The sequence below is a fragment of the Engraulis encrasicolus genome, chromosome 2, assembly GCF_034702125.1.
Source record: "Engraulis encrasicolus isolate BLACKSEA-1 chromosome 2, IST_EnEncr_1.0, whole genome shotgun sequence".
Taxonomy (NCBI): domain Eukaryota; kingdom Metazoa; phylum Chordata; class Actinopteri; order Clupeiformes; family Engraulidae; genus Engraulis; species Engraulis encrasicolus.
The window spans coordinates 480,001-498,964 of NC_085858.1; the positions used below are offsets into that span (position 1 = coordinate 480,001).

The 18,964-nt window shown below is 43.5% G+C and overlaps 1 protein-coding gene across 1 annotated transcript in view; it reads right to left on the reverse strand.

Annotated features, from left to right (window-relative positions):
- Positions 1-18,964, reverse strand: part of cacna1ha (calcium channel, voltage-dependent, T type, alpha 1H subunit a) — a 234,478-nt gene that overhangs the window by 115,929 nt on the left and 99,585 nt on the right. Inside the window, exons 8-10 of the mRNA XM_063219242.1 lie at positions 18,553-18,645; positions 17,172-18,009; positions 6,820-7,199 (exon numbers count right to left, since the gene is read on the reverse strand). Of these exons, the coding sequence (XP_063075312.1) occupies positions 6,820-7,199; positions 17,172-18,009; positions 18,553-18,645 (1,311 nt within the window). The remainder of the gene's footprint in view (positions 1-6,819; positions 7,200-17,171; positions 18,010-18,552; positions 18,646-18,964) is intronic.

Sequence of the window (18,964 nt, forward strand, 5' to 3'; positions counted from 1 at the left end):
CTCTCTCTCTCTCTCTCTCTCTCTCTCTCTCTCTCTCTGTACGGAAGGGCAAACAATTGTGTTTTAAAATGACCAGCAGTGCTGATTCTTTTCTCTGGTTCTCACAGTTTGAAAAGTGAAAAAAAACAATGGCTAATGTTAACAAATGTCTTGAGTTGAGTTGAGACTATACATGACCTTCTTTTTTCTCAGCCACTGCTTCATCATTTAACAAGTGAGGTCTAGTTTGATCCAGCAGATGAAAACATCCCAGGATAACCTAAAATCAAGAAGTGCATAGTAGGACTTTCTCTTTCCAGTTTGTCCACGTCTGGATCCAAGTGCACTCAGGCTGAGATGTTAAAGTGCTATTATGCTACATAGGAGGACTTAAGGCCCCACACACATAGGCCAATCCAAGTATTTAAGTCTTTTCAGCTTCCGTTAGAAGATGTTTTCGATCGCCCCTTCACTGTCGAAATAGCTGTAGTCACTGCAGTCATTCACTTGAATGAACTTTCTAGAAACGCGAGTGCTTCCTGCCTGTGCCCCTCTAACGCTCCCGCCTGCTTTTACTGCCCAGTTTCCTCCTGTGCTCTGTTCTATGTCAAATGAGGTGTCTGCACTCATTCACATGCACACACATGAACATGCACTCACGAACGCTCACACGCAAGCACGCACGCACGCACGCACACACAGGCACACACACGCACATACACACACACTGCATTACATTAAGCATCGTGTATTGTGTTGCCTAGGCTCCTGTCAGGCCCAAGTGTGGGGATTAGGGCAGATTTAGCGTGCCGTCTAATACACTGCTCATGACATCCTTGATGAAGGGCTGCAATTCTTTATAGTGTTATTATATCCCCCTAGCCTCTCTCTCTCTCCTACACCCAACCCCTCGTTAGTGCGTTGAGTGCGTGTGTGTGTGTGTGTGTGTGTGCATGTGTGAGTGTGTGTGTGTGTGTGTGTGTGTGTGTGTGTGTGTGTGTGTGTGTGTGTGTGTGTGTGTGTGTGTGTGTGTGTGTGTGTGTGTGTTTGTGTGTGTGTCTGTGTGTGTGTGTGTGTGTGTGTGTGTGTGTGTGTGTGTGTGTGTGTGTGTGTGTGTGTGTGTGTGTGCCTTTTTCTCTTCTCTCTTTCTCTTTGTCCTACACTTTGCCACTCTCTTCCTCTCCTTCACCCTCTTTGTTTTTCTGCTCTCTGTCTCTGGCTCTTGAAAACTTATATTGACATTATTTCAGAATGACATTTTATGTGATATTGCTGTATAAAAACAACAAATTCTGAACGCTCTCTGGCATTTTCTAAACAATTTTTGTCAAATCAATCTAAAACTGGAAAAAAAATTGTCAGCACATTGAAATGGAGCACTAAAGTCACTACAAAATTCCCGGATAAACACCAATATATTTTGGGAAAATGCTGTTTATGCCAATCAACACAAACCTGTAACTGGTCTGTATCAATTTGTTCAACCATTATTTTTTTCCATATGACTATCTTCACTTTAGTGACCGTTTTTTGGCTTTAATTTTGCACATTTAAGGTTCTCTTTCAAACTAGGTGGTGTTGTTAAGTAGCAATCTTATACACAATAATATTATATACACAATAATATTATACAATAATATACAATAATATCTACCGAGTGAAAAGGGGTAATTAATTACAAAGTCAATACCATGTGAAGAAATTAGGTACTAGAGTACAGTTACTAAGCTTGTCATGTACCACCTACAGTAATCAGAGCTTCTTCTATGTAATATCTTTTTCTGGCACGTGGTCTTGTTCAAGTGAATAAAATTTAGTTGACTTGACACACACAATTCCTCAAGTTAGAGATAATATTTGTAAGAAATGATGTCCCATTTCTTTTTTCTTTTTTTTACTAATGCCAAACAAATGCAGGATTATGCCAAAGTAGTTCATCACTTTTCTTGGGTATTTCTCTTCTTTTGGACATGTTGAAATATTTGGTTTGATTTTCATCATTGGACTCTCAGTGTTCACTCAAAATTCATGAAAGGACAATAAATTAGACTTGCTCTTCAAAAACATAATGTATCCAAGTAAGTTGTAAGAGTTTTGTCAAATTTGAACCCTTTTCTACTATCGAAAATCAAAGGAACGCAAAATATTGGTGTCACGTCATTGACCCATACCTTTTACCCTCAGCATTGCTTTTTATTGTGGTTCTGGGTTTCTTTTCTAATACAGGGCAATGCCTCAGAGGTTATGCTACCTTCTCTCTATCTCCCTGAGGTGATGAAAGGCAGATAAAAAGCTTTATTTCCCTTTGTCTCTATCTCTATCTCTATCATCTTCTCCAACAACTAAAGGAGGAACCTGGCACGGAACACACACTTGGCAGTGACCTGTTGCTCCTACTGTAATCTTAGAGTGAGGAGTACACACTTGAAATCCTTTTTTCCTTGTTTTCTTAATTCCATGACAGGAAGGGATGAAGTTTCGACTGTTGTCCTCATCAGATTCTCTACAAACACAGGGTCGATTCGAAACGGAAGGCAGTGACTCGATGACTCTACTCCTACATAAACAGATCACTGATCAGATAGGTGAGGTTAGCTGATGAGGCAGCCATTACGAACGGCACTAACGAGTGCGCTGCCTTGCGCATTTGATGTTACGGTGATTCTATCGCGAGAGTTACGTTCATCACGTTAGCGCTTAGCTTACGCATGCTATTTGAACAGTGACTGATCGTCAGACGGCGGAATCGTAAAATGGGCTATAAATAGATCTAGCGACAGCATATTTAGATACTACAATGTTGATTTATCCATTCGATTTTCAATATCTACATACATAAGTGTCAGAATAAAGAGTATGATAAGGTAGTAGCTTGGGTAGTAGCCATGTTTGTTTTTCAGGTCTCCGGTTGAGAGGGAGGTGGCGCACAGCATGCTGGGTACCAAGGCAGCGAAGTCAGCATCTGATGCTGCCCTCAAATATCCCCGTTACGCCCACAAATGCAGTCAACTGCCAAGGGAAGAAATAAAGCAATTTTTTGTTTCGATCCACACTTCATGACTCGATGTCCAGTTAGCTCACTGGAAGGACAACTGCCTTCCCTGTTTCGAACGGATCCAGAGTCTGAGTAGTGATTAGAACACACCTTGCCTGTAGGGGTGTGGCTAGTTTGTTAACCCTTTCCACCCTGATAGGGAGTTAAATAAATCCGGTGTTGTGGAACAAAAGCCATGTTTAAAACAGTAGCACAAACATACAAATACATATAGGTTAATCACACTATCAATAAACAAGTATTTAGTATTTATCCAGGCATGGGTGGTATTAAACACAGCGTATTTAAAGTCCACCACAAATTTGCAAGAGACGATGAGCTCGCACCAGTTTGATCTACATAGACCATGTGTGAGGTGTGGAGGGACAGGTGGGGAGGAGGAATTAATGTGGGGTTTTGGCCAATCAGTTCAGAGGTGCGTCCTCGCGGAGGCGGTATGCAGATGAGGATCAACAGGGATGAGCAACTGCAGGAGTTGCAAGTCGCACTGAGCCCGCAATAGATTGACACCATGTGATATGTCAGGTTGTCGTCACAACATGACTAAAATTAGGTAACTCGGACAAGATTTCAAAGCATCATGCAACATTTTCATCCAGAATGTATTGCTGTCCGCATGCAGACAATGCAGCAAATTGAATAAGACTATAGCGTTTGTAGAGAATCTGATGAAGACAACAGTCTCGAAACGTCATCCCTTCCTGCCATGGAATAAAGAAACAAAGAAAAAAAGGATTTTAAGTGTGCAGACTCCTCACTCTAAGATTACAGTCGGCCTTGGTCCTGCACATTTCCTGGGATGTGCACAGTCTTCACCTTCAACTGCGGCTCCTTTTGCCCCTGTACATGGGAGCACAATCAGAACGTGAAGCAAGTAAATGAAGAAACGCTGGTGGTGTGTTTCCTTTTGTGGAGGTGTGTGTGTGCCATTTATTGAACAAAGTTTAATGAGACAAAAATACCCCTTTCACTGTAGGCCACTCAAGGAGTCATTCAGTCTCTCCCTGCCTGACTCGCTGCCTCCCCGAGGCATTTGCTACGGCACAGATATGAGGCGGCTCATAAACCTGGCCCATTTACGAAGCCGCCATCAATATAAACTGCCATGGTAGTATAACACAAACACATGACACACCCCAGTGATTGCTGGTAGATGAAATGGTTCAGTGGAAATGGTTCAGAGCACCTGCAGTATGTAACACATTTTTTCCCCAAGGGTGCCTTTAACAACAGCTGTTAACTGGGCTTCTGTGTTTTATTTTCAATGAAGACGCTGCATGGTTCTGCCACTGATTGTTAGCCTTGATTTGTGATAGACTGTGTATGGAATGAGTTTCAGCATTAACTGGCAGGAATCCATGTATTATCAATGGAACACCATGATTCCATGCAGGCTTGCCGAAAGGGGGAACAAAGGGGTCAGAGAGAGAGGGGATCCAGAATTGGAACCCCATTACATTGTATGTTCGTATTGAGGAGGGGGCCTTTTCAGATGGTTTTGTCCCGGGCTTCTCTGATTCCATGGTTAACCCCATCCCCTCATTAGCCCTCCACCATCCACCCAGGCCCATCACCGACCACCGTCCTCCCTGCTACTCCAATCCCAATCATCCTTTTTGTTGTGGTTCTTTTTGTCATGCAGTAGCTCTCCACCCCCATCATAACCTGCCACTCTACCCCGTTCCTATTTCAAACCCCATCCTCTCATCTCCCAAATCAGCACCATGTCACCATCTTCCACCCAGAAAACCATCAAACTATGTTGTCATCCATTCTCTTTTTTCCTTTCTTTATGTAACATTTCATCTTCTTTGTATTACCCATCCACCCTATTCATGACCATGCGTTACCTCCTTCTGAACCTCCCTGCCCAGCAGCTGTAGCAAATTTCCGCTGCATAACTAGGTTACTGGACGGGCCGGCAGCATCAGCAACTTTTCTTCCATCTCTCCTCTACTCCCTCTCTCCAGAGCCTGGCACTACACCCGAGGACTACTCAGGATGCTTGGGTCTTGCAACATAACCACGACAGACAACAACAACAATAAATGCGACAACAGGGGCTTACATAAAACAACAAAGTGCTGCTTAGATACAAGAAGGCAAAAGATTGGACCTCACACGGCCACTAAAAGCAAGCAAGCAAGCTGGCAGCTACAGCTACTGTTCCAAATAACCCTTGTTCAACATGTTTATATCTTGGTATTAGCATGTACGATGATAGTAATGCTTGGATGAAAACTCTCCCGAAGCCCACAGTCTGAACCCCACCCAGCAAAGAAAGTAAATTAGTGAGTGTGCTGTGCCATGCAGGCGCAAATTCAAAGGGGTAGTAGAGCAGTGCTCGCTGTTAGCCCAATAAGGCTATGCTTCGGCCCAGGACACATTTCTGCCCCCAGAATGTTTATGAATGAAAAATAAATAGCCATATCCCCTCTGTGTACGCCAATGAAATACTGTGAGGCGAATGCATTGTTCTGACGGAGATAAAAGCCAGACAGACAAGGCCCAGATGTCTGTGCTTCCACACAGAGCAGTCTGGATTGTGGACTCTGGTAAAGGGAGAGTGTAACATAATGTGCGTAGGTACACTGTAAAACATTGCATGCCAGTTAAACATAAAAAGGTAAGTTGCCCTGTTGCCTTAAGTTTGTAAATGATCTCAACTTGAGGCTTAACTCAACTTGATGGTTTCTTAAGTTCAGATAAATTAGAAACTTAAGGTAGCAGGGCAACTTACTTCTTTTGCATTCAACTTTGTGCAATGTTTTACAGTGTATAGGTTAAGTTGGTGAGGTGGGTGGGGTGTGAAGGTAGCGCGATGGTGGGACTTGGCTTTGTTCGTGCGGTGTCACTTCACACAGATAACACTCCTTCTGTTGTATATCTCCTATCTGTTAGCGATGCTCCAAACAAAGCAACCACAGCCTGACAATAACCAGACCAGCACCCGTTGCTAACAACAAAGTTGCTCTCAAGGCTTAAGTCTTGTTCCTTGTTCATCCTGACCCCAGGGGAGTGATTGCAGAACTGAGCCTGCACTGCAGGGAGAGAAGGGGCAAGGACACACAAGGGGAGGGGGTAGGGACGCCAGACAACCATGTGGATGCCACCTCATTTGCCCCTGGCACCCAGTGTCAGTCTAGTTTAGCCTGACACTGGGAACCGGGTTTCCTCCAAATGGAGAACAGAGGGAAGCCATACTTATCTGTCTGTCTGTGATACTCCATGACACTCTAACTTCATTTAACTGTAACAGTGGAACTGGTGCAGAACTAGGCTTGCACTCAGGGTAGAGAAGAAGGGAAGAGACATATGACAGAATTATTCTAAAGATATTTTTAGGAAAGAGTTATTTTTAAGAGGGTAGATGCTTATTTTGATAAATTGATATTGATTAGCAGGCTGTATACAACTGTGTAATTTGAATGTCTTTTGCTTATATATAGCCTACTGTAATATGTTATCGTATTGTTTTTTGTATGATTTTCAGATGTAATTTTTAATACTAAGATGAACTGATTTTATTGAAGAAAAGGACCCCAGGAAGAATAGCTGTAGCATTGCAGCTAATGGGGAACAAATAAACAAATAATCAAACGGATAAGACTCCTGTGGTGTAATGGCCCGTAAATCACAGGGTTGCTGATTCAATCCCCACCCTTCCCAATCCCTTCCTCCCTCCATGTGAAGTGCCCCACACTGCTCCAGGGACTGTAACCAAAACCCTTGGTACAAGGGAATCCTAAAGGGAGACAGAGCTGTTGACAAGCACTCCACCTCACCTGCTCATGGTACTCGATGCCCATGCTGAGCGTGTTGATGAGGATTGCGATCATGATCCCTCGGTTGAAGTACTTGCTGTTCACAATGCACTTGAGCCGCTCACGAAAGCCTTCCCAGGCCTGTGCCAGGCAGCCACGGCCCACAATTCTCTTGGGGTGCGGACGCCGGTGCCGCCGCCGGCCCGGTCTCCCGTCTGCGTCGCTGCGGCCACACTCTGTGTGCTGTTGGGCGGACTCCACCTCGGCCCTGGCGCTCTCGGACTCGGCAAACTCTTGCTCCATCTCCTCCATCACGCTGGCACAGTGGATGCAGCTGCGGAGCTGTAGGATGAGAGGACTGGGCACTACGCCCATCAGCAGTAGTAGCAGCCGGTGCTGACCTGCAATGGGGGTGACAAAGAAATGAAATTAACGAAAGCATTTGGTCAACAAAGAGGCCATCGATGTGCCCCTTGGGAGTGGCAAATTGCCTGGGCAACAGACGGTGTTGACCTGCAGTGGGGACAACAACACCTGAAAACCAAATTAATAAACAAAAACACAATTTTGCGTGGTGTTGTGTTGTGATGATAGCCCTAACCCATGGGAGCAAGTATGTTGCCTGGCAACATGGTACCCACTTTGCTGCACCTACTGAAGCAAATAAGAAAAGATGACCTGCTCAGGGGACAACAACAAGTAAAGAAACAGATCGACAACAAAACAACAACACATTGTGAACAGCAAGCAGCTGATGGACCTTACCCTCACCATGGGAGCAGCTCGTTGCCTGGCAACAGTGTGCCCACTGTGCTATGCTGCCTTGTAACACAAACAGAATGTCTGCGGCCATAATTTCTGCCTGATACATGGCAGGGATGTCCCTCTGCTATTTTTGGTGGTGGGTGGTCCTTGGTCTACAAGAACGAAAGAAAGGTTAAAAGGCCTAATTATAGCACCACTAAAGAGTTTCCTCAAGTGCCGCTTGTCCTTTAGTTTGAGAGGTCTGATTCATCCTGGTAATTCTCTCTCTCTTTCTCTCTCTCTCTCTCAGTCTGCACACAGTCACCAGCCTGAGTCAGGCAAGCCAGCAACTATCTTTTTTTTTTACATCGCCCACTTTTGGGAAACACACAAACACTAATTTACACTGATTAGTGTAATTGGGCTAAGTGCCCCGACTGGACTGGTCAGTGGGGTGTGTCATGGGTACAGATACAATATTGCTGGGAGGAATGAGGAATGACTGACTGGTGTTTCTAAAGGAGACATTTTTGGATGCAAATCAATCCATAGCAGCACGAGGTAGACTACAGTATTTGCTATTCAATCAGGTGACAGAACACCTTTTAGTGCATGACTCAACTCATAGGTTTCTCCGACAAGCTTCTTAAATAAGACTGGCAAAGAGATGAGGGAAACCACCTGTCCAGTCCACTTGGTTTTTAACGTTTTAGTGTTCTCATGTCAGGGTACAGATGGATAGGCTAACTTCCTCCCTGAGTCTGAGCCTGATGATGTTAAGTACACAGATACGAAGCAATCATCGACACACACACTAACTCTCTGTGTCCCTCACTCCCTGAAGGCCTGTTTCTTTCCATGAGAACCCATCAATGCTATCTGCAGTGCTGAGAACTGATAACGTCATTAAGATAGCTATGCCTCTGATCTTATCTCTGCATCTAGGGCTTTTTACGTTATTTTGTAGATTGCTTCCTTAAACAGATGTTTTTGATACGGAAGAGGGTGCGAAAAAGGAAGCATCTTAGGTTCTTAGGCTTTTTGTACACTTTATTCCCTCTCTCATAGCGAAATGAAATAATCAAAATGTGGTTCAAGGCCCGTCTCTGGCTCCATCATGAAAAAATATATTGCAGTTTGGGTTTTTAGATTGATTCTGTCCAACTGAATTAGCAGAGAAAATCCTGACCCTGGCCAATTTTATGTAGACACATTATTCATCTGATTCCAGCTTGTGTTTGCTATTGTTGCTGCCTGCAAAGGGGTGGATTTTGGTTTAGCCAACATTTTGCTATTAGCCACCATGCAAGGTAAGAAAGTCACATTGCCATGGCTAGGTTGCATGGGTGTAATTTTAGGGGGTGACGGATGTGACCAGTCACCCCCAATATTCAAGGGATATAAAATAGTCCCTACCAATTTTTGCCATATAATTTTAATGTATTGAAAATCTACATTGATTAGTTTAATATTTCAATATACTATGCAGTGGTAGCATTAATTTTAAAACATAAAAAAACCTACAACTACGCTTCTCATTGAAAATGTGCTGCCTATTACCAAATTTGGTCTTTTCATGAATATTTACTGAGTAATAAAACGATATTTACTATTATAACCAAAGTACAGTAAGTTTTGCAGCTAAAAATGTATATTTCTGGAAATTCAAAATGGTGAGCCATGGAGAAGATCCCCCTTTTCATGTATGAAGTGTAATTTTCCCATAATGAATATTTAGAATTTGGGGGTGGTGGTAAGTACTGGTGAAAAAGGTAACATTTGTGAATGGGCAGCATGAATTCTGGAACTAAACTACAATATTACATGGTACACCTTTAAATTAAAGCACATTTTAAAGTAGCTGTTTTGTTTATGATTCCGCTGTTTATTTGGAGCTATGATGACCCATGCCGCTATTGGCTGCAACAGAGTGACGGTAGCTCACATGAAAGCAATGGTCCATTATGTTGGTGCTGAAAGTGAACGCATCTGTCTCGTAATGGCATACGTGTTTCCTTCTGAATTTGACCTTTATTATGAGCCTCAGAGACAATGTTGCCACCCACACAAGAAAAGGATGACTACCATAAGAAGTTATTTCACTACCTCGACAGTAAGTACAGTGGCCCCAGAAGTTAGATACTTATCTATCACACAAGATGTGTTGCATCGTTCAGTGTTTATCTAAGCGTTATATCCTCCCCTCCTGTCTTTTTTGAGTGCAACTGTGCAAGTTTTAACTGTCTGTAGTTGCAGCCAACAATGAAGCCCTGGCAGATACATGCAATAAACATGGGAATGAATGAGAAAGTCCTGGAAAGATGCTGGTGATGGCTCCCGTTTTAATTTGCTATCCTGATACTACCTTCTACGCAGTGATAGAACGTCACGGGGGTCACACAAGGTTTCACTTGGTGTAAACAACTAAAAGTCATGGATTAAAACCATGAATCAATGCAAATGTTAGACCCAAAATCACCAGAAATTAATGGAGCTATACTTATTCCATCACAACCTCTTGAACAGATATCCTTCATTATGTGTAGACAAACACCTGCATAAAGCTGAATAAATGCCATGCAACCCAGCAAGGGCGTAGGTTTGGTCTAAACTTTGGTGGGACCTTACAGCTTAATTAATACATTGTGCTATGCTATGACTGACTTCAGGACAAAAACAAAACTAAAAAGCACAAATATAACCTGCACTAGGCTTGCATGTCTTCTGTCATGCAGTTTTCATTAATTAGTGGCAAGCAACAACTATAGCCAGTTTTAATCCATGACTTTTAGTTGTTTACGCCAAGTGAAACCTTGTGTGACCCCCGTGACGTTCTATCACTGCGCAGAAGGTATCAGGATAGCAAAATGTTGGTAACACTTTATTTTAGGGATACATCTACTAGCACTAATACATACAATGTGCCTGTATAAGTAACTTTTTTTTTTTTGGATCAAATTTTTATTATCATTTTTGTTATAACAGAGTTACAAATCACGTAAAATAGGAAAAAGAGGGAGGGGCAGGGGAGACAAGACTCGACAAACATGACACAGACACATAACAACTGCAAAGACAGGAAACAGACAAACATAAAGATAAAACACAAGACAAAAACTAAAAATAAAAATAAAACAAAAACAAACAAACAAAAAAGGCTCTAGTGACCCATCAAGTCTTTGATAGAGACTGCTAGGTTACGCCAAAAGTCCAAAGTCTTTTCTGAAGCTCCATTGACTCTAGCTGTGGATAGTTCCATGAATATAACGTCCAAAAAAGAGAGGCTCCAATGCCGCATTGAGAGGTCATGGGGTGGCTTCCACCGTGTAGCTACCATCTTCTTGGCAGCGGTTAGTCCAGCATAGATTCCCCTCTGAGTTACTCCAGCAACACAGAGAGGCGACAAGTCATTCAAAATCAAAACACCCATGTGAACAGGCACATTGACATTGAACAAACGAGACAGACAAGATGCAACATCATTCCAAAACTGAGAGACAGGGCCACAGTCCCAGAACATGTGGAGAAAGGTGCCGTGGGATTGAGTTGGGCAAAACGTGCATAAAGGGCTATTTACAATTTTCATGTGGTGCATCCTTACAGGGGTCAGATAGGTTCTATGGATGAAGTTATAATGAATGTGTTGGTGATCAGGATTACGCGACACCTCTGAGATGCTGGACCAAACGTCGTCCCAATCAAATTCTTCGCTTAGATCAGGACAGTCCCGCAACCAGACCCTTTCTATAGGAAGGCCAATATGTTTGGGTATGACCAAGAAGTGGTAAAGCCTAGATACCATACCTTTTGTTGATGACTGACTAGTAAACAGTTTACGGATAGGATGAGTAGGCAAGGAACTTTGCCAGGGGACACCCTGTGCTTTGAGCGCAGATCTTAATTGTAAATAGAAAAAAAAGGTAGAACGTGGCAAATTGAATGTATTTTGTAAGTCAGAGAATGGTAACAAGCCAGAGTCACTGAATATATCTTTTAAATAATGAACCCCTCGTTGTTCCCAATGCGGTGCTGTTACAGGACTCCCACCTATCAGTAACGACTTATTGTGGAATACAGGGGAATGTGAGTGCCAGTTACAGTTTATGCGAGAAAACTTTTCTACTACCCGCCAGGTCCTGATGAGATAAGAGATGATGGGCCCAAATCTTAGTTGGCATTGCTTATTAGAAATATTAGAAAATAGAACATCCTGTAATGGCCATGGTTTCGTCTTAGCGCGTTCTAAAGTAAGCCAAGAAGCAGGCATGTCTGGATTAAGCCAAGTAAGGAAAGGTCTTAAAACAAAAGACCAAAAATACAGTTTAAAATCAGGAACAGCCAAACCACCATTTTCCTTTTTCCTCTGAAGGGTGGCCAGTTAAAGTCTCGGCCGCTTGCCTTTCCAGATGAATTTAGAAACGGCTGAATGTAATTTAGTCCAGTAGTCAGTAGGAGGAGATAGAGGAAGCATGGAGCTGACAAAATTGATCCTGGGCAGGATGTTCATTTTTACAATTGAGGCACGAGCTTGGATAGACATAGGGAGAAGCACCCATTTTTCCATATCCTTCAAAACGTTATTTTGGGCTACTAAGTAATTGTGTTTGACAATTTTATTTAGGCAGGGGAAAATCTCAACACCAAGGTATTTAAATTGCTTGACAATCGGAATGCAAGAAGAAATGTTGGAGTTGCAGGCGGCCTCATTCAAGTGAAGGAGTGCAGATTTAGACCAATTGATTTTAAAACCTGACATTTTGCCATAATTCTCACAAATAGACAGAAGATGGGGGATGGATTGAGATGGATTTTCTAGATAGACCATGATATCATCTGCAAATAAAGAGAGATGATGACGTGTGTCGTGTAGTGTTATAGGAGATACCAACTGGGACAGACGAACAGCTTGGGCAAGGGGTTCTAACGAGAGAACAAACAGTGCGGGGCTCAGAGGACAGCCCTGTCGTGAGGATCTAGAGACAGGAAACAGTGAAGAAAATGTACGCCCAGTTAAGATGCGTCCCGATGGATTAGAGTACATAACTTTAATCATCCCAATGAAAGATTGGGCAAAGCCCATCACCTCCAGCACAGACCATAAAAAGGGCCATTCTAATCTGTCGAACGCCTTCATAGCATCCAGAGATAGGAGTGACATTGGTGTATCGCAGGACTCTGCAGCATCAATAATGTGCAGAAGACGTCTAACATTGTCTGCAGCCATTCTTGTTTTTATGAATCCAGTTTGGTCATGGTCGACTAAATGGGGCATGAAAGGCTCTAGGCGTTGGGCTAAAAGCTTGGCAAAAATTTTAAGGTCAGAGTTCAAGAGGCTTAACGGCCTATAACTAGAACAATCAGAAGGATCTTTATCTTTTTTCAGGAGCAATGAGATCAAGGCAGTGTTAACATCCCTTGAGAGTTCCCCTTTATCAAGAGAGAACAGAATCATGTCAAGTAGGTAAGGCCCCAGTTGTTCCCAAAACGTTACATAGAACTCAGGGGGGATCCCGTCCAAACCCGGAGATTTTCCTTTCTGCATACTCTGCACTGCCTCCTTCAGGTCATCTAGCGTGATTGGTTTGTCTAAGGCGGCCGAATCTTCTACTGTGAGCCGGGGCAAGTTAAGGTTTTCTAACCATGAAACACACTGGGCTCTGTCTAGAGTGACGTCAGATTCATATAAGTTGGTATAAAAACTCTGAAAGGTAGCATTGACTTCGACAGGGTCAGTCTTGATGACGCCATCCTCAGATTTAATCATAGGTATATCTGCAAAGTGATCATTGGCCCTAATTCTCATGGCAAGTAGATGACTAGGTCTAGCGCCTTGAAAATAATAGCGTTGCCTTGTCCTGTGAATTAGAAATTCTGACTTCTGTTTTAGAATGTTATTAATTTCCTTTTTGACTAAAGAACGCTTAAGGTCTGTTTGATCTGTGAAATTTGTTTGTAATAGGGAGTCTAACCTGGAGAGCTCAGTCTCAAGATTTTTAAGATGAAGAGACTTAGCTTTATGTTTGCTAGAACAGTATAGAATTGCATTGCTCCTAATGAAGCCTTTTAATGCATCCCACAAAATCCTGGGGTCCTCTACTGACCCAACATTGAAGCTTGTAAACAACATATCAAGTTCAGTAATAAACTGAGAGATATAAGTTTCATCTTTCAATAATGAAGTGTTGAAACGCCATCTAACAGCACGTTGGGATAGATTCCCAAGGGTAGTAGAAGATAGAACGCCTTTATGATCAGAAAGTGCAATACAAAGTAGCTCTGATTTTTCTATAGTGTTGAAAAGATGGGGAGACACAAAGAGGAAATCAATTCTAGAAAAAGATTTATGCCTACCAGAATAAAAAGAAAAGTCCTTGTGAGTGGGGTTTATTACACGCCAGATGTCTATAAGCCCTAAATTATTGGCCCATAACCTCAAAGCATTTGTGGCCTGCGCCTGGTCCCCTGTTGCCCTCGCACCCGACCTGTCTACCAAGGGGTCCCACACAGCATTAAAATCCGCACCTACCATGAAGTAGCAATCTTCCAGTTCTAACATTTGATGTGTGAGTGTATTGTAAAATATTTTGTCATAATTATTGGGGGCATAAGCTGATATCAGAGCAATTTTCCTATTAGAAAATTCCACAGTAGAAATCACAATTCTGCCTGAATTATCCGACCATGTCGACAGTATTTTAAGTGAGAGATTTCGTTTGACAACAATAGCCACACCTTTTGTTTTTGTATTGGCAGAAGAAGATGCAATTGTGTGGTAAAATCTATTAGCCAAGCGGCTGTTGTCAGCCTGAAGTAAATGTGTCTCCTGCAGGAAAGCAATGTCAACATTTTTCCTTTTCAGTAATCCTAGAGTGCTAGTTCTTTTATGAGGGGCATTTAAACCACCACAATTCCAGACTAACGTTGTCAGTTCACCCATTATCAAACAAGAGACGTATTAGCGGAGAGTGCGCACAAATAGACGCGTCAACGCCGCCTTTTACATCATCAGAACAGTTCAGGAGAGCATTGTGATTTGACGTTACATGGAACATGTAGAGCGCGAACATACAAAAACAGACGAGACGGTGACACACGGGGGAGTAATACACGTAAGGGGAAAACATATAAAGCCAGACGGCAAACACTGAAAGTAGGTCTGTGACCAGCAATGGAAACGGGCAGCGAGAAAGGAACCGGCCCAACTACAATATGAAGGTAAAATATTCCAGCTAAATACCTGGTTACAATGCTCTAATAGTATTCAGAGTAAGGACATGCTAGAGCATAACATCGTTACGGGTCAACGCAGCCCAAAGTGTAGCCTACTCAGCATCACTTTATGCCAAGGAGGAATGGGCAAATAATGGGCTGTTGCAACGGTTTGAACATTAAACATCAAAAGGGTAATATGAACATTCAAGTTATGAAATGAATACCATTATAAGAAACCTGAGCATAGCATGTCCTTGGGTCGACATATCAGTCATCATCCTGTACGTTACCAGCCGCATCCGAAGCATCCTCTTCAGAGGCGGGCGCCTCCTCCTCCAAAAGGAGAGGGGAGGGAGCCCGACGTTTACGCACAAAGTCCTCAGCCTGTCTTGCAGATGTAAACGACCTGAAACGGCCGCCCTCTCTGATCTTCAGTATCGCAGGGTAGAGGAGGAAAAACTCCAGACCTTTGTTGCGAGCCGAATCCATGGCATTACGGAAGGCTTGGCGACGCTTCACAGTGTAGTTACTGTAGTCGGCGGTGAATCGTACAACTTGCTCCCCAACCTTCAGCTCCACTCAGCCTGCCTCGATGTAAAACGAAGTACGTTGAAGATCAGGGTTCTTGGGGCGGTGTCTGACTCCTTTGTAGCGTTTCTGTATATTCGGTGGGCTCTCATGATCTCGATGCCCTCGTCTGCCAGCTTAGGGAACCATGTCGTGAGGGAGTGCGTCAGGTATTGGACTGCATTCGAACCTTCCAGTCCCTCTGCTAATCCAATGATTCGGATATTGCATCTCCGACTTCTGTCCTCCATTTCTGCCATTTTTTCCTCCAAGTCTCGCAGAGATCGGGCTTGTTCATCCAGGGTCTCAGAATTACTTTGCGCAGTGGCTTTGAGATTGTCGACTTCAGATGTAACGGCATTGAGGTTAGCGGTTAGCGTTGCTAGTTGCTGGTGGATAGCAGTTAGCTTTCGCTCGTTGTGTTCCCCCACATGTTGAATCTGAGCGAGGCGAGGCTCCAATTTTGCCAATAAAGCCTCCGCAATAGCGTCCACATCTTGACCCTTTGTTTTGGATTTTTGAGACATGTCACTTTCAAAGAGTTTACACAATTCGCAGATATTTCGCAGGTAAAGCTAGTAAATGAATAAGTTGAGCCGGGAGCTGAAACTTCAAGCTGCCATTTCTGTCCAGGCGATCACGTGACTGTGTATAAGTAACTTGTAAGGCATGTACAAAGCAAAATCAAACATTTGTTAGGCATGTATTCGCAAATGTCTTGTTCATGCACAATAAGGGATTTATTACCAGTTTAACCTTAGTAAGGACCTAGTAGGACTTAGCATTTGCTTAGTACATGCCTTACAAGTTACTTATGCAGGCATTAACATTGTATGTATTAGTGCTAATAGATGTATCCCTAAAATAAAGTGTTACCAAAATGTTAGCAAAAATCAAAGTTTACCTCTTAACAAGCAGTAAAAATCAGTTGAATGACAAATCTTCTCCTCAACCTACTCAATTGGACAGTCTCCAAAAAAAACAAAAGTGGCATGTTAAAATCCATACACCTTTTTTGCAATAGATTAGACCAAATTTGGATAGTGAACGGAAAGTCTACTGTAGAATATTTTATGCTCCAGAGTACCCACATCTACATTGGAAGGACAGGAATTATTCTGTCCCTAATGCAATGTGGCCATATTTCCCTGGCTAAATAGAACCATTGTGGGGGGAAAAAGTTGGCAGCATGGCCCTATAAGGATTCTGCTAACGACCTTAACATCTGAGAAATGGATTTTCTGTCATAGCTCTATATTGCCACTTGAGAGACCATCTGGTTTCAGCTCCCTGGTCTTGCCCTTGGGCCAAATGAGGTGACTGTGTAAAAGAGGCACGGGGAGGGACAGAGAGAGGGAGAAGGACAAGAGGAGAAAATAAAGAGAAAACAAGAAAAAAGCATAGAGCAGGGGTGTCAAACTCATTTCGGTTCAGGGGCCATGTACAGCCAATTTGATATTGAGCATGTTGGACCAGTAATATACTGTAATCACACAATATTGTAGATCTTTGGTTCATATTGGAATCACACTGCTACTGTAGTCAATCATCTCAGGGTGCATGACAGTGGGTATATCAGGAGCAATTACTGTAAATATGAGCAAACACAGCAGGTATCAAAATCCTGAAATCTCAGACACTAGAGATTTTTTGGACATTCTTAGTTATTTTTTTCTGGGGCCGGACTGAATTATCTGGCGGTCCGCATCCGGCCGCTGGGCCTTATGTTTGACCTCCCTGGTATAGCGAATTAAGAATAATGAAAGAACTTAAAGAATAATGTACAGAAAATGGGTATAATAGGGTTTAAGAAAAGGAGACGAGAAAAGAAGAAAATAAGGGCTCCTCACCTGGCTCTCCCAGCAGCTGCTGCAGCCTCTCTGCCGGGTCCAGCAGGTCCACAGAGTCGGCGGTTATCTCTCCTCGGCCGTTACCCAGTGGTGTGTTGCCAGGGTAGCCAGAGACAAAGGAGGGGAGGATGGTGGGGTAGTTCATGCCCCCGTTCAGCCTGCCCAGCTGGGGTGGCACCTCGGTCACAAAGGTCCCAGGAGTAGTAGTAGTAGGAGGAGGGCTGGTCAGGCCATGCGTTACTTCCTGGAAGTCGCCATGGCAGACGCCGGGCACCCCTCCCTCCGTGTGGCCAATGATGGTGGGGGCCGGCTGGGGAGTGGTGACGTGGAGGGTGCTCATCTCCACCACCTCTACCAGCCCAGAGGTCTCCGTCATCCCCTGCTGCTGCTGCTGCTGCTGCTGACCATAAGGGCTGCCATTGCTCAGGTGGCAGTGGTGGTGCTGATGGTGCTGAATGAGGTTGCGCATGGCCCGGAACCAGTAGCCCAGGTCCCGAGGCCGGCCGTGCCCATTCAGGCCCCCCATACCGCCGAGACCGCCCCCACTGTGTCCAATCCCGCCCAGCCCACTGTCGGGGTCCACCTTCTTGCGGCGCTTGCTCTGCCAGTTGTTGTAGACGCGGAGGCAGCGGCGCTTGACCTTGCGGCACAGGTGGCTGATGTAGCGCAGCATCTCCTCGTAGCAGCTGCCCGGCTCCGAGTAGCTGGCCAGCGTGCTGTCATTGGAGAGGTAGCGCGTCCGCTGGTCCCGCATCAGCTGGTTCTCGCGCTGCTTGGTCTCCGCGAACTGGGTTGCAATCACAACCAGGCACAAGTTTATCATGAAGAAGGAGCCCACCTGTGGTGTGGAGTGGAGGGAGAGGAAGGGGAGAGGCGGAGGGGGAGGAAGAGTCATGTCCACTTATTATCTTTTTCCAAAATGAAAATGGCATCACTCATGGTATTTCTCAAAGTGAGGTATCCTAACCTTGCAGGCCGAGTAACTGCCATTTTTCACATATTTCACCAATGAGTATCCAATTATTAATTACACTTAGAACTACTTATAGATATTCTTTGGTGAAATCTGCGAAAAATGGGTTTTACTCGTCCTAGCAAGGCTAAGACATAGAACAGGAGTTGAACAGGAGCTAAATCTTTGAACTAAATATTTTCAACGAAACGTGCATAGAAAGGCAAGCATAAGAGTTGAATATTCTGACTTAAAGTTATTTTAACTGTTCATGGAAGCAACTGTTAATGTTGAGTAACATCAGAATATTTTAAGTAGATGTACTGTACATTTGAATACACTTTCAGCCATGGGATCAGGACCATTTGATTATTCAGCATCTACTTTCATTGCTTTAAGAATACGAATAAAAAACAAGCCAGTACTTACTATAATGAGCAGTATAAAATATACAAAATTGTAAAAGGAGTGTGCATCCATGACATAATACATGATGTCTACCCATCCTTCCAGAGTGATAACCTGCAGGAACAGAAGAACCAGACAGGAGGGGACAGAAGTTAGTGAGGTTTATACGTAGGCTAGAAGGCAGAGATAGGTATACATAGAATGCAAGGAATAGAAAGAGTGACAGCTATATATATTCTGCTGATTTAGTCCTGGTTTAATGAGTGGGCTGATGTAGCTGATGGTTTTATAAATTATTGTATGTGTATACTGTATATATATATATATATACACACACACACACACACACACACACACACACACACACACACACACACACACACACACACACACACACACACACACACACACACACAATAATTTATAAAACCAT